The sequence below is a fragment of the Tyto alba genome, unplaced genomic scaffold (genome assembly GCF_018691265.1).
Source record: "Tyto alba isolate M040663 unplaced genomic scaffold, T.alba_DEE_v4.0 Super-Scaffold_42, whole genome shotgun sequence".
Taxonomy (NCBI): Eukaryota; Metazoa; Chordata; class Aves; order Strigiformes; family Tytonidae; genus Tyto; species Tyto alba.
The window spans coordinates 22,867,094-22,880,078 of record NW_024881318.1 but is presented as its reverse complement, the minus strand read 5'-3'; the positions used below and the strand labels follow the sequence as shown (position 1 = coordinate 22,880,078).

Here is a 12,985-nt window from a genome sequence, read left to right as displayed (position 1 = left end):
AATGCCAAAATCCTACTCACTGAATGATTATTTTACCTCAGAAAAAACCCTAGCCATTATAGAGAAGCCTTCAGTATACGTTTATACTACAAAAGTACCAACATGAACACACGCAAAACAAGTTTAAGATAAATCATGTAACCTGATGTTTAGCATTCCAGGGCCAGAGACTCATTCATTCTAGCTTACATCTGTGAGAATACACACATAGGCTTTCACTTCAAGTGATGTACCACAGAACAGAAATACATCTTAAGTTAGATCATGAAATGTGTATTTAAACTAACACCATCAGTTCTGAAATTACCACAAATGGGTTTCTACTAATAGAAATGTGTCATTAAGTACAACAACAACAGCTGAGCTGCAGTGTGCAGAGGGAAGCTCAAGTTTCTAGAGATGTTGCTGGTCTTATACACCAAAGAAAGATGACAGAACTTCTGTTGCTGATGCTAACCAACATGTAACACAGCTTTTTCCTTAGACCTTTCAATAGGATTATGTGCCCAAGCTCTTGTCTGTTTCTCTAAATATATCAGTTATTCTAGGAAAGAGAAATGACCACTCCCTAAAAAGCTTGCTTAGCTACAACAGACAATGCCATTTAAAGAATAGCATTTACTAAAGAATGGTACAGCAATTATGCCAGTGTCAGCTAACTGTGAGTCAGATTCTTTCCTAAAGCAACATCCACTGCTGTAGCCAGGCATCAACTAAAGCAGCTGGAATACACCCACCAGCTGGCTACAGCCACCCGTTTATCTACAGACCAGTGGAGATCTGGCAAAATGCTGCTGCAACCTCTCCAATCACAGTGTGAACCCCTCTTTCCATTCCTGACAATGTTACATGGCTTTAAGGCATAACTTAGCTGTGTGCTTACAAGATTATCAACTATTTAAAAGCATAAAAGTATGCCACACTCACACTTAAATGCTATCAGAAAGTGGGAAAAGAAAACAATGAACCTTATACACCTATAACATAGAACATGCCAATGAAGACCAAACAATTCCTACAGACTCACTTTAATGGCTTTTTAAAAATCAGCACAGTTCAACTGTGAAGAAGGAATGATCTAAAAACAAACTAAAAACATCAAACTATCTCAGAGACTATATAAAGCAGACTTATTTGAAAGGCAGCATTTGAGCCAGTTGCTGATATGGCAATTTTTATTTTGAACACAGGATCAGCATTTGACAATTTGAAAATAAGATCATTCTATTAAGACAAATCAGTTAAAATAGAAATCCTGTTTTAGCAAAAATTGTGAATTGTTCCTGTTCCTTCATCTCATAAACACATCTTTCTCCAAGTATCAGAAATTCCTGTTTTCTCAGTGTTATTCTCTAAGCAATACTACATTCAAAATCAAAAGTTCTGAGAAGCTTCTTTTTTTTTTTTTTTTTTTCTGAAAGCTGAAACATTTACTTCTCCAAATTAAATATAATTATAGTAGCTTTACTGCATTACACCTTCAGCACAGCCAGCGAGTTCTTCAGCATGCATTAGTCTCTACTGACTATCCTGGCCTATCAACAGACCTGCACCTAACCTGCAGCAATCGCTCAGATGCCCTGGCTTCATTTACATAGTAGCAACATACAGCTTTTGCAGATGCACTAGGAAACCTTATAGCAAAACACAGTTGTTCTTCTATACTAAGTATACACAAAACATGAGTAGACAATAAGGTTTTTCTGGCAAATAATAAAGATTGGCATAATTAATGAAGATGCAGTGGTTATCTAAGGACACCTGTCAGATACCTATGGTGTAGGGAAGGGAGGGAAGATGGCATATATTACTGAGATGAAAATGGAAAAGGTGGGCCTTTCTTCCCCAACTTGCTCTCAAAGAGCCTACACAGTATAAAGTGTTCAACTACCCTGGATTTTGCTTGCTGCTAAGATATACTAAGAGCCAAATCAGTTTAACTTACATTTTCTTGATGATGGTTTGTTCCTCTTGCAATTTCTTTCTCTGCTCAAGCCCTGTGCCACCAGCTCCCAGAAAAATTACTTTTCTTTATTAGTTTCTCAAAAATACTGTAAAGCATGTGCACGACATTTAGCTCACCCTCTATCACAGATCCTCCCGTCACAATTCATCAACCTTCTCATCGAGAAGCTAGGGTACACAATCATCTGCCTCAAGTTCTCTCAGTCTCTGAGGAAGTCTCTCCCTTGTAGCCTGAGAAAAAGCTCCAGAACGTTGGTGGAAGAACCACCAACCACTCAAGCAGATGATTTGGCAAAAGCCTAACTGATCAGAGCTGCAATAAAAATCGATAAGACTGCCTTGAACAAGCATCAAGAAGTCAAACACATGCTATGTCCATGATTTTACTGTTGGAGAACTACCATCTCAGTTGTCCCAGCCTCCTTCTGCAAGTAATTCTCCTCCTGATCCCTTCAAAGAGGGCAGTCCCCCCACGCAAAATCTTCAACAGACAGTAGCAACAGATTCATTTCTGAGTATTAAAAAAAAAAAAAAAAAAAAAAAAGTGAACAATTTTGCAAGCTTTATTAATCCCTCTGGACGGGAACTGGCTGGATACTTGAGAACAGCCTGGATACAGCAACTAAAGTTCCCAGAAATTAATGACCTACTTTGTGTGCTTGCAACCACTTCACTTGAGAAATTTTAAGCCAATTTACCAATAGCATGCTTTCAAGTTTTCCAAGATTTGAGGTGCAAAAGAATGATTGGTTTAAGCTGATAATGTTAAAAATCAAGAACATAACCATAAACAATTCACTACTGAAATAATTTAGTCAAGAACTATCTGAAAATTATAACAGCTATACACTGTGCTTTGTTTAACTGCCAACAATTTCAGAATGGAGTCTCTCCTTAATCCAATCAAACCATCCAACAGGGCACTCAGCATTTATTAGTCCTACCATTTCTTGCCCACAGAAACTAGAAAGACACAAAGATTGGAGAGGGGGAAGATTAGTGTCTGGAATTGATATTCACAAGGTTTTTTCACATTTTTTTAATTACTGCTAAGAGTTGGAAGCCTTGTCTAACCAGAGATGTGAGAGCTGTCATTGCTGCATTATGGCACGTAGTGTTGAGCAAGACGTACATTTGGTAAGGTTTACTCTCCCTGTCCTCTTATACTAGGAGAAAAAATATTTACATTTTCAAAACTGTTCCCATGCAGAGAAAGGAACAAATTTTGCATGTAACTTTCCTCTTCAGTTTCTGGTGGAAGAAGTGAACAAAGCTTTCACAGGCAACATAGATGGCAAATACTGTTTGAAAGTAAGTCAGAGGGACATTATGATTTAACAAAATTGAAAGAGGCAACTTGCAAAGCAACAATAAAGTATCTTTCATAATGACACAAATCAGATACACTACAGGACATACTTTGCACCATTTGGTCCACTAACAGTTTCATCTGCTTATCAATGTTTCCAGAAATAAGCTGAATGAATGTGTTTCCAAACAGGAGACAGAATCGTTTTACAAAAAGAGCAAAAAGCAAAACACATTGATTATATTTAAAAGGTGTCTCACTTCTTTCCGCCTACGGGGGAAATAAGTACACTTACCTGTTTGTGACAGTCACCATTATGAATTTCTATGAAAAACCTCATTAAATAAAAAGGCAGGTGACTGCTTGTAAGATAAAGAAATACATTTAGTGAAATATTAACAGCACACATTTTTTCCACACATCAATGACACAGTTACCACATGAATAATTAGATCTCTCTCAGAAATATCAAAAAAGACTGTGTAGTTATACTGATAACAGGATTATCCTGAGTTACCTTAGCATGACTGCAAAACCAACAAAAACCCCTTCTGCCGGGTTATTTTCAACAGACAAGGGCAAGCAGCTATTTTAAGCACAAATTTATTACCAATCTGGCTAACCGTTTTGCCTCAAAACCAGTTGCATAAACCCAAACAGAAGCCACTGTGGGTGGCAAAAGACTGCTTTTAGCAGGCTTTGCCAGTGAAGAGACCTCCCATCTTGGGTTCCACAAATGCTCTAGCTGTAATAAGAGACTTAAAGGAAAAAAATGTATCTCTATTTCTCTTGCACGCAACTACCACTGTCTGAATGAACTTTTTAGTCATTTACTCTCTCTAATACAGTAGCTCCTACCATCATAACTATCCTTAGTTTTACTTCAGGCTGGTAATTCCAAGTTCTGTTCTTCCCCTAAGCCTTTTGTCTTCTTTCTGAACAGAACACAGAAAAATACACAAAAATCCTACACAGTTGTAGCAAGGCATTCAGATTTAAGAAAGCAGTATTTAAACTCTCAAGCAAATATTTAAAACTACAAATATTTTATGCAACACAAACATCATACTTTAACTTAAAAATTTAAAAACTGGCCCTCCTGAAACCAGGATAATAGCATTGCTACATTAGTTGCTCTGCACAAACACAAATGGGCAGCAGGGGAAAAGTAATTTACTACGCGTTCAACAGCATACTGTGCAATGATTCTTTTGGATCCAAGCTGGCTTGGTAACACTGTAACTGTATTTCTGTAAGACATTTGAGAGAATAATTGTGTTTCTTCTAAGTTGGATGAACTCAGAGAAAGCTGAAATGCAAAAAAATCCAAATGGTATCTATTTCTGCACTCAGAAGGTAGCTGAGATCCTCAGTACTCACTGGTGTACTGGATCTACTCCCATGCTTCTTGCCTGATCACACAGTAAAAATTCAGCACAGTTTGTACGAGCAAAATGAGAACTCAATGTAACAGAATAAATCTTACCACCTGAAAAAAATTCCCATTCACTGGAAGCATTTTCTATATAGTAGTCAGAGAAGATCAGTTGAACAAAAACGCACTAATAATTTCCAGAGTATGATGTTAATATATATAGGTATTTTAAAGAGTAACAAAGACTAACAACAGTTCTGGACTGTCCTAAATTTACCTAGCAGTAACAAAAATGTACCCCAAACCCCCATCATTCAAACAACAGAATCTATACTTTTACATTAGGTAATTTTTCAAGTTTTACTACTTTTCAACCCAATTCAACATCATACACATCTGTATTTATTTTAAAACACAGAAAGACCAATACAGGAGCAGACTCCGGGCCTATCAGTCAATACCAGACAGGCTAAAAGAAGAAGCAACCAACCTCACCATCAACGATCAAGTGAACCACTTGTAAATAAAACAGTATTTCTTTCCTATATATCAACCATTCTTCCCGAATTCTGATTTATCACAGTTTTTTATAGTATTATATAACTATGGCATTTTTCACAACCAGGGCAAAAGTTTTAGTTGCTTGTTACACTGTGTTAGAAATCGACACAAAATTACACTGGTGCACAATGCTTGCTATTATTTCATTTTGCAGACAGGCAGCTACATTTATGCAGAAATACTGACTTCCAGCAACTTTATCACATAACTCCTGTTCCAGAAACTTCCTCTTCTAGCAACTGAAGCTTCTCATCACCTCCTCACCATTTCCAATCTTACATTTGTTCCTGATCAGCACAAATGTACTTATTTTTATGTAAGTATCACTATTCATGCTGAATAGAATTTTCTTTGTATTTGGGCTGAAAAGAACAGCCACATGTGATACACAATGATACTGTCTCAGTTATAAGGGAACGATGATTTGTCCTCTCAAAATTAATAAACTTTCCAACAACTGCACAGTGGTCATATGCAAGAGCTGTGAAAATAGGCAGAAAGTTAGAGAAAAGTATTAAACTGTCTGAATTGCTATCCTGTTCATTTGTCTAGTACAACAGAACAACCTAAAAGTCAAAATAAAATATAAAAAGACAAGACAGATTTCTAATAGCAGCATCCAGGCCAAATGCCCTGCCAAGGAGCTGGATGTAGCTAGTAGAATATCTCCCACAGATTGGCATCAGGGCACTTCATGTTCCACATGTAAATGACAAGGAAATCATAATACTACATATTTTATCTGGCTAGATGAATGTTTCCTTCCTATTTTTCAGTCCATCTAACTTCTCCTGTGAAGGAAGAAGTAGATGCAAAAAACAGATACACTCAAATTCAAGGCTCAAAAACTTACTGACATTAGCACATTTTCTTTCATTATACAATGATTCTTTTCTGTAATGTAATTATCTTAAGATTTTTGTCCTTTAGAGACATAACAGATTACCACTGCTCAGTAAGTCAGTTGTCTTTGTAGGAATACATGCTTGTAACATGGCCAAATTCCAACTAGAAAGATGCTGCCCTGGTTTCAAAGGCCATCTAGTGTCAAGGAGAAGCTTTCCATTTCCTACCTAAATGAACACAGTGTAGCTAAAAATTTTAATTAAGGAAACAAAAAAAATTCCCCATCAAATATTTCTTAATATTATGCAAATGTAACACTATAATTTACTGTATTCAGGAAGCTATCCAACAGTATTGTAAATGTTAGTTTTATAGATCTGTGCAAATCACCACTTTACTAAATATTCAGTGGTCAAATAAATGCTAAGGATAAACAAAAAAACCTAGTTACACTGCACAAGACAAATGTACATTACTGGGTTTAAGAAATATTTACAAACATCCTTCATAAGAATTCCATCTAAGAATTGAACTTTGAATTTAAGTCTGAAGTACTGTACACAACGTTGCAATGAACAGGTGCCACAGCCAAACACCACAGCTGCAGCAATACTGCTGGTATTGAAATACACCCAAAGCTCTCCGTTCATTTACAGCAGTGTTAGGCAGCTGATAACATTATCCCTAGACATTCTGCTCTAGTACTCAGGAAATGGTTTAGATCAGACCTGCATTAGGGTTGAAGAGCTATGATAAAAATGTCTTATGTGAATGTCTTATCATCCTCAGTATGGCTAATTTATTTCTTCTGAAGACTTCCCTAGAAATCTTTAGCTTATCCTTGAGCAAAGCCACAATACTTGATGTAGCAGCAAAATCCTACCACAAGACATGAGCACAATCTTACTACAAACACTGTCAGTCAGTAAGTAAAACCTAATTTAGACACACTTAACCATGAATACAAAATGTGAATATTGAAGAAATGTTAGTCTGTACGCATTCTTGGCCTCTTTTGACAGGAAATTTCCTCTAAGTCTTTTATATTTAAAAAGGAAAAAGAAGTATTATTTTATGTTGTAGTGCTCATTTCATAAAAAGATTACATTTACTGCCTTTTCAGTGATTGGCTGAATAGTTACAGAAGCTACAGAAGCATCAATACCATCATTATAGCCTTTTCTAAACTTTTTCAAATAGATCTTAAATTCAATCCTTATTCACAAATGAAGTAGTGTGAAAAACTAATTAAATAATGTATTTAGAACAGTGGAAAAGAACCAAGAAATAATATGGAAAGCAATAAACTTCCCAGATTTTTCTCTTTTGTTTCATTCTAATTAAAATGGGAAAAATAAAATCAAAGGGATTATAGTTTCAATAAAGGAAATATTCTTTATTATTTCCTTAAATTCTTGACAAAAAAATATAGATAGTATGAAAAAGATGTGATATACTATTCCCTTTTTTCTTCTTAATTCATGCAGACTGAGTTCTACAGTTCTCAAACTACTGAATTTACACATTTAAAAAAATCACCTTCTGAATGGTTGCACTTATAGAATAATCTCACAAAGACTGAAGATAAATAACTAAAATATCTTTTTTTCTTAAGTTATTTACAATTTCAAATAAATTAAATTTTGGGGATATTCCTTGTAAACTGCAGATTACAAGTTTACAAAATTAATGCTATTTATAAAATGCCATCTCTTCTTCTCTCATTTTCTAACTCCTGCTGTCTAATTTTTCAGCTGTGCAGTACAAAAGTGTCCTGGCTGGGGCTGGACTAGAGTTCCCGTTGGTCTGGCAGCGGGAGGAGCTGCAGCCCCCTGAGACCCCAGGGGCTCCCCAGGTCCCAGTGCCCTCACCTGTGTGCAGGGGCGGGGGGAGCACAGCTGGAGGGCTGGGCCCCGATTGGCCGATAGTCCATGTCATGTGACATTATGCTCACCATATAAAGGCAGGAGAGGGCCGGGAGGGGCTGCCACTTCCAGGGAGTGTGGCTGTGGGGCCTTGGTGTTGGGGATTGCTGGCTGGGAGCAGGCGGGTGTTGGTTGGCGGGGGGTGAGCAGCTGTATTGTACATCACCTGCTGATACTGCTGTCAGCGTATTGTTCTGTTACTGTTATTAAACTGTTTTTATCTCAACCCGCGAGTCTCCCTTTGCCCCTCCGATTCCCTCCCCGTTCCCAAGTGGGGGGGGGGTGGGTGAGCGAACGCGTGGCGTTTAGCTGCTGAGCAGGCTCAAACCATGACAAAAAGTATAAAGCCTTTAAATAAGTATGCCACAAAATTACATCTATTTTTTAAAATACCCTTAAAAACTCATAAAAATCCAGTTAGAATACTTAAGTCTTCATGCATCTCAGAGGTGTACACAAGCATTAAGCGTGCATGTAAACAAATAAATATACGTCCTCTCCACTGAGAAAACACAAATCAAATCAAGACTAAGAAATAAATTCAAAACTTAATGCTTGCATACATGAATGAGTTCCATTATTTTTGAAGCTGATTTTACTGATTTGTGCTTAATTAGCCATAACATAGCATTCATGAAAATTCTAATTCTAACAAGGTATGATTAATGTAATTTATATAAACTCTATAATAATGTAAGTATTAACACAGATGTCCAAATTTGTACCAACGCTACAAGCTCCTGAACAGTCATGCACAGTAACTCCCCAAGTTTTCAATTTTAACATGTGTGCACAATTAACGTAAGCAGTCTAAGACAGGCAACATATACAACAGAATATTATGTTCATTACGGTGATTTTTGCCATGGAATTTAAGAAGTATGATGAGCACAATGTTTCACATTCAAACTATAAAGCAAGAGGGTATTATTGAACAGTCTGTAACAACTTCCACTACAGTTTGGGGAAGCCCTATAATCTAATGCCCATCTCAACCAGAAGTGTGGATTTTTCAACCTTTTGATTTCCAAACCTCAGCCTCCTACAAGAACTATTAATTTCTCCATTGTTAATTTTAGCTGACAGCCATCTCACTCTTCTTACTTATTGTATGTACCTTATTTTTTGCATGACTTTGTCCAGTTTGTCTATTACACTAAAAAGTCCATTAACAAAGTTTTATTTCACCACAGAATAATTCTTGTGAAAGCACAGCAAATCTTTTCTAGTTTAGCAATATCCTTGAACTGACTGTGGTCAGCAAGAAATGAACACAACACTGCAGCAGCAGTGATATCACTAGAAAACAGGATATAATTCTCTCTCTCCTGCCTGAGATCTCTTTTATACAGCAAAGGATGATACTAGTCTTAAAATTTTGTCTCACAATAGAAACTCCCACTTTCATGAGAATTCAGTGAAAACTCATAATCCTTTTAGTCTATGCATCTCCTACTTGCATGATCTACATACCTTTTGTTCTAGGTGTGTAATTTTACATATTACATTATTCAAATGAGAATAACCTTAATGGGGAGGATTAGAAAAAAGTTAACTTCTCTCCTACCTTCAAAAGTTGCTTGCCAATTGTTGGACTCATTTTTTCATCCACCATAAGAATTACTATTCCTCTGTCATCCATACCTCGGCGTCCTGCACGACCTGACATTTGAATGTATTCACCTGAGGATATCTAGGATAAAACAAGACAAAAAATAACAGACATCAGAAAAATAGCAAGAACATATGAAGTGCTATTTGCAATTACACAGTAAATGATCATGACGTATAAAAATTAGCAAACGAGAGTTATCTAAGGCATGAGCTTTTCACAGATTGAATTTGTTACTCATAACTGATCACTAATGATGACTACGAATAATGTATTTCAGCAGTGTAAGCTAACTAATGCTTCCATAGCTACAGTGTTTTCCCTAACACGGTGCAACATTTTAGTACATACAAAAAACATTTTACTAATGTCTTATGTGATGGAAGGTTGCTCGGCTGGTGGACATTATTAAAATATATCTTCAACATACTGATAATGCATCTTCACCATCTTCAAATAATGTATAATTTCATTCAAATGTAACATTAAAATACTGATACCTAGCAAATGGGTATGCTCTAACATTACTATTACTATGCTGTAACAGAAATTATTATTATTACTATACTGTAACAGAACAATCAATACTTTCCTGAGGTAAATGAACTATTTTCTTGGGTTTGTCAAAACCTAAATTCAGAGATAATTATATGATACTAAGCCCACTTATTCTCCACAGTCCTCTGACACAGAAGAAAATACTTGGGTCCCGCAGTCTTGGACAAGTTCTGCAGAATTCTTGGTCTAATCCAATGTCCACCACTAACCTGTGTTTGATGCCCTTTTACTGTGTCTATTAAACTAAATAATCTCACGTATAATCTGAGGAATCTTGTTTTCAGGAATTTGTACACTTACAAATTGATTAGTGAACACAGATTTTTGAAAAAAAAAAAAAAAAAAAATTTCTACTACATTGAAGTGGCTACATCATGAATAAATATAATCCTAGTAAGATTTAAATAATGTAGTTCAGTTATTCTACAGAAACTGTTCTTCACTTACCCATCGGAAATCTTTTCCATCAAATTTGCTGGCACTGGTAAATAGCACGGTCCTGGCTGGCATATTAATTCCCATAGCAAAAGTCTCTGTTGCAAATAAGGCCTAAATAAACAGACTAAAGTTAAGCAAGGAAACGTGCAAATCGTCAGAGATTGCTACACAAAACCTCCTCAGATTTTACTACTTATGTACAGTCAACATAGGTACATTCAGTATTTAAAAACTGTTCCAAAACCGTTCTTTTGCTTCTTCCTTATTTCCTCTGGGAAAACATGAAAACTACTTAGATGGGACCACGTGAAAGACCCCAAAAGAAAACACAAGGAGGTTATATAATTTATTAATTATATTAATGAAAAATAATAGTTAATTTCCACATTCAAAATTTGCAATAGGAAAAAAAAAATTTGCAAGGAAACAGCAGTTAGCTACCCAAAAAACCCAACTTTCATCTGAATGTACGTCTCTTAGGGCAACCAATAAACAGCTTGGTAAATGTCTACAGTCATTCACAGGAGCAAAATATATCATAAAACAAGTGAAGAAGATCTTAAAGTTAGAAACTGTAGGTTTAAATACTTTATAATCAAATTTGGAACATATAAAACTAGATCTGTGTGCACTAACATAAGACATCTACAGCAAAGTATCAAAGACTACAAACTTTTCCTTGTAGAAATAAATAAATAAAAAAAAAAAAAAACAAAAACAAACAAACAGCAAAACAGTTTAAGGAATTGTTTTTTCAGATAAAGATGGAAGCATTTATGCAAATATTTGCATTTCTCAAGGGAAGGGAGCTGCAACCAATTACACCAATTAACCTGTGCCACTTGAACAGCTACAGGCTTCCAGAGGTGCTGTGTGCATCTGTAGAACCCAGTATGTAGATCCACAGAACAGAGCCTTTCCCTTTATACATATGTAGCTCTTTCTAAAACTGTCTACCTATTGGTCTACACAGTGTTCAAAAAAGGTTTTTGGTCAGTACTAAGCCTTATGCTTTCTGCACAGAATCACATTCAAAACACAAAGGATTTTTCAGTTTGGCATGTGCAATGAGTCTTTCACCTTTTTTGGTCCATGAGCAGATCTCCACTGTAATACTAGCATACATTCTGACCTGAGACATACTTCTCAGTTTTTCAAGATGAGTGACTGTGCATTCACAACAGAGAAAAACCTAAATATGGACATGAATCATATACCTTTATTAGGCCCTCAGAGAAAAGAATTTCTATGGTTTCTTTTAAGATAGGAAGCAGACCACCGTGATGGATACCAATTCCTCGCTTCAGAAGAGGAAGTACATGCTCAACCTGGGAAGAAACATAAGAAGACCAATAAAAAAAATCTTAATATTCATTACTGAAAAATAAAACCTGTACAGAAAACCTCAACACTGCCCTTAGTGTTCATGTAATTCGTTATTTCCTGATTTTAAATACAATAAATACCCCTTCAATATTATTTTCCAGCTAGAAATAGGGATGATATGAAAGGTATCACCAAAGGCAAACCTTTTCCATAAACTAATCTGAAATTGAGTTAGGCCAACTGTAAAACTATGCCCTAATTTACACATGCAGTTAAGTGTTTAAATTTGCCTCTTTAAAAAAAATTTCCTCATTTAAAATAGTCTTTGGAAATAGTGACCCCGGTATGTGTATTTTGTTTCAATTTCAGTTGCAGTGACTTCACTTACTGATACGTGCTGTAAAACAGTGAAGTCAGCACCTATGAGAACTATACAAGGAAATTCAGGCTGTAAATTAATAAATTAGTATCTTAAATTCTGAAAACATTATTCTTCAAATACCAACATAAACTCAGCTTTGTCTCTGTTTTTTTTCTTTGAAAACAAAGATTGTCATTAACAATCTATTAACACTTGGTTACCACCCTAAACTTAATTCTGAGAATACACTTTTGAGACATCACTGTCCACAGATACCAGAACAGATTACTTGGGTATAATGCTGTTGTTACAAGCTTAACAAAAAAACCAGCACATAACACCTTGTATATTGGATTCTTATTTTCCATTTTTCTCAGGTTCACAAACAAAACAGGTATGTGGAATCCAGAACAAGTAGGCATGGCCAAAAATTAAATGGTTGGTTTTTTCAAGACAAAACTGCCATGCTCACAATAAAGTTAACTACAATAAGAAATGATGGACACAAATAAATAAAGAGGGCGGTAGAAAGAAATTATAGTTTTAGTATTTATAACAAAAGTACTGAACCCTGTAAAATTCTGCCCATTTAGAAGCTTGTATCTTTCCATTGTAAAAATAGTCACTATGCTTAGTCATTATATAATAAATTAGAATGCAGATGCATCAATTCAACTTTTTGAAAGGCTCAGCAGTTAATACCTGCAAA

The 12,985-nt window shown here is 35.7% G+C and overlaps 1 protein-coding gene across 1 annotated transcript in view; it reads right to left on the bottom strand.

Moving 5' to 3' along the window:
• The window catches only part of MTREX (Mtr4 exosome RNA helicase), a 45,232-nt gene that overhangs the window by 19,780 nt on the left and 12,467 nt on the right, over positions 1-12,985 (bottom strand). Inside the window, exons 13-15 of the mRNA XM_033009186.2 lie at positions 11,807-11,917; positions 10,599-10,700; positions 9,549-9,674 (exon numbers count right to left, since the gene is read on the bottom strand). Of these exons, the coding sequence (XP_032865077.1) occupies positions 9,549-9,674; positions 10,599-10,700; positions 11,807-11,917 (339 nt within the window). The remainder of the gene's footprint in view (positions 1-9,548; positions 9,675-10,598; positions 10,701-11,806; positions 11,918-12,985) is intronic.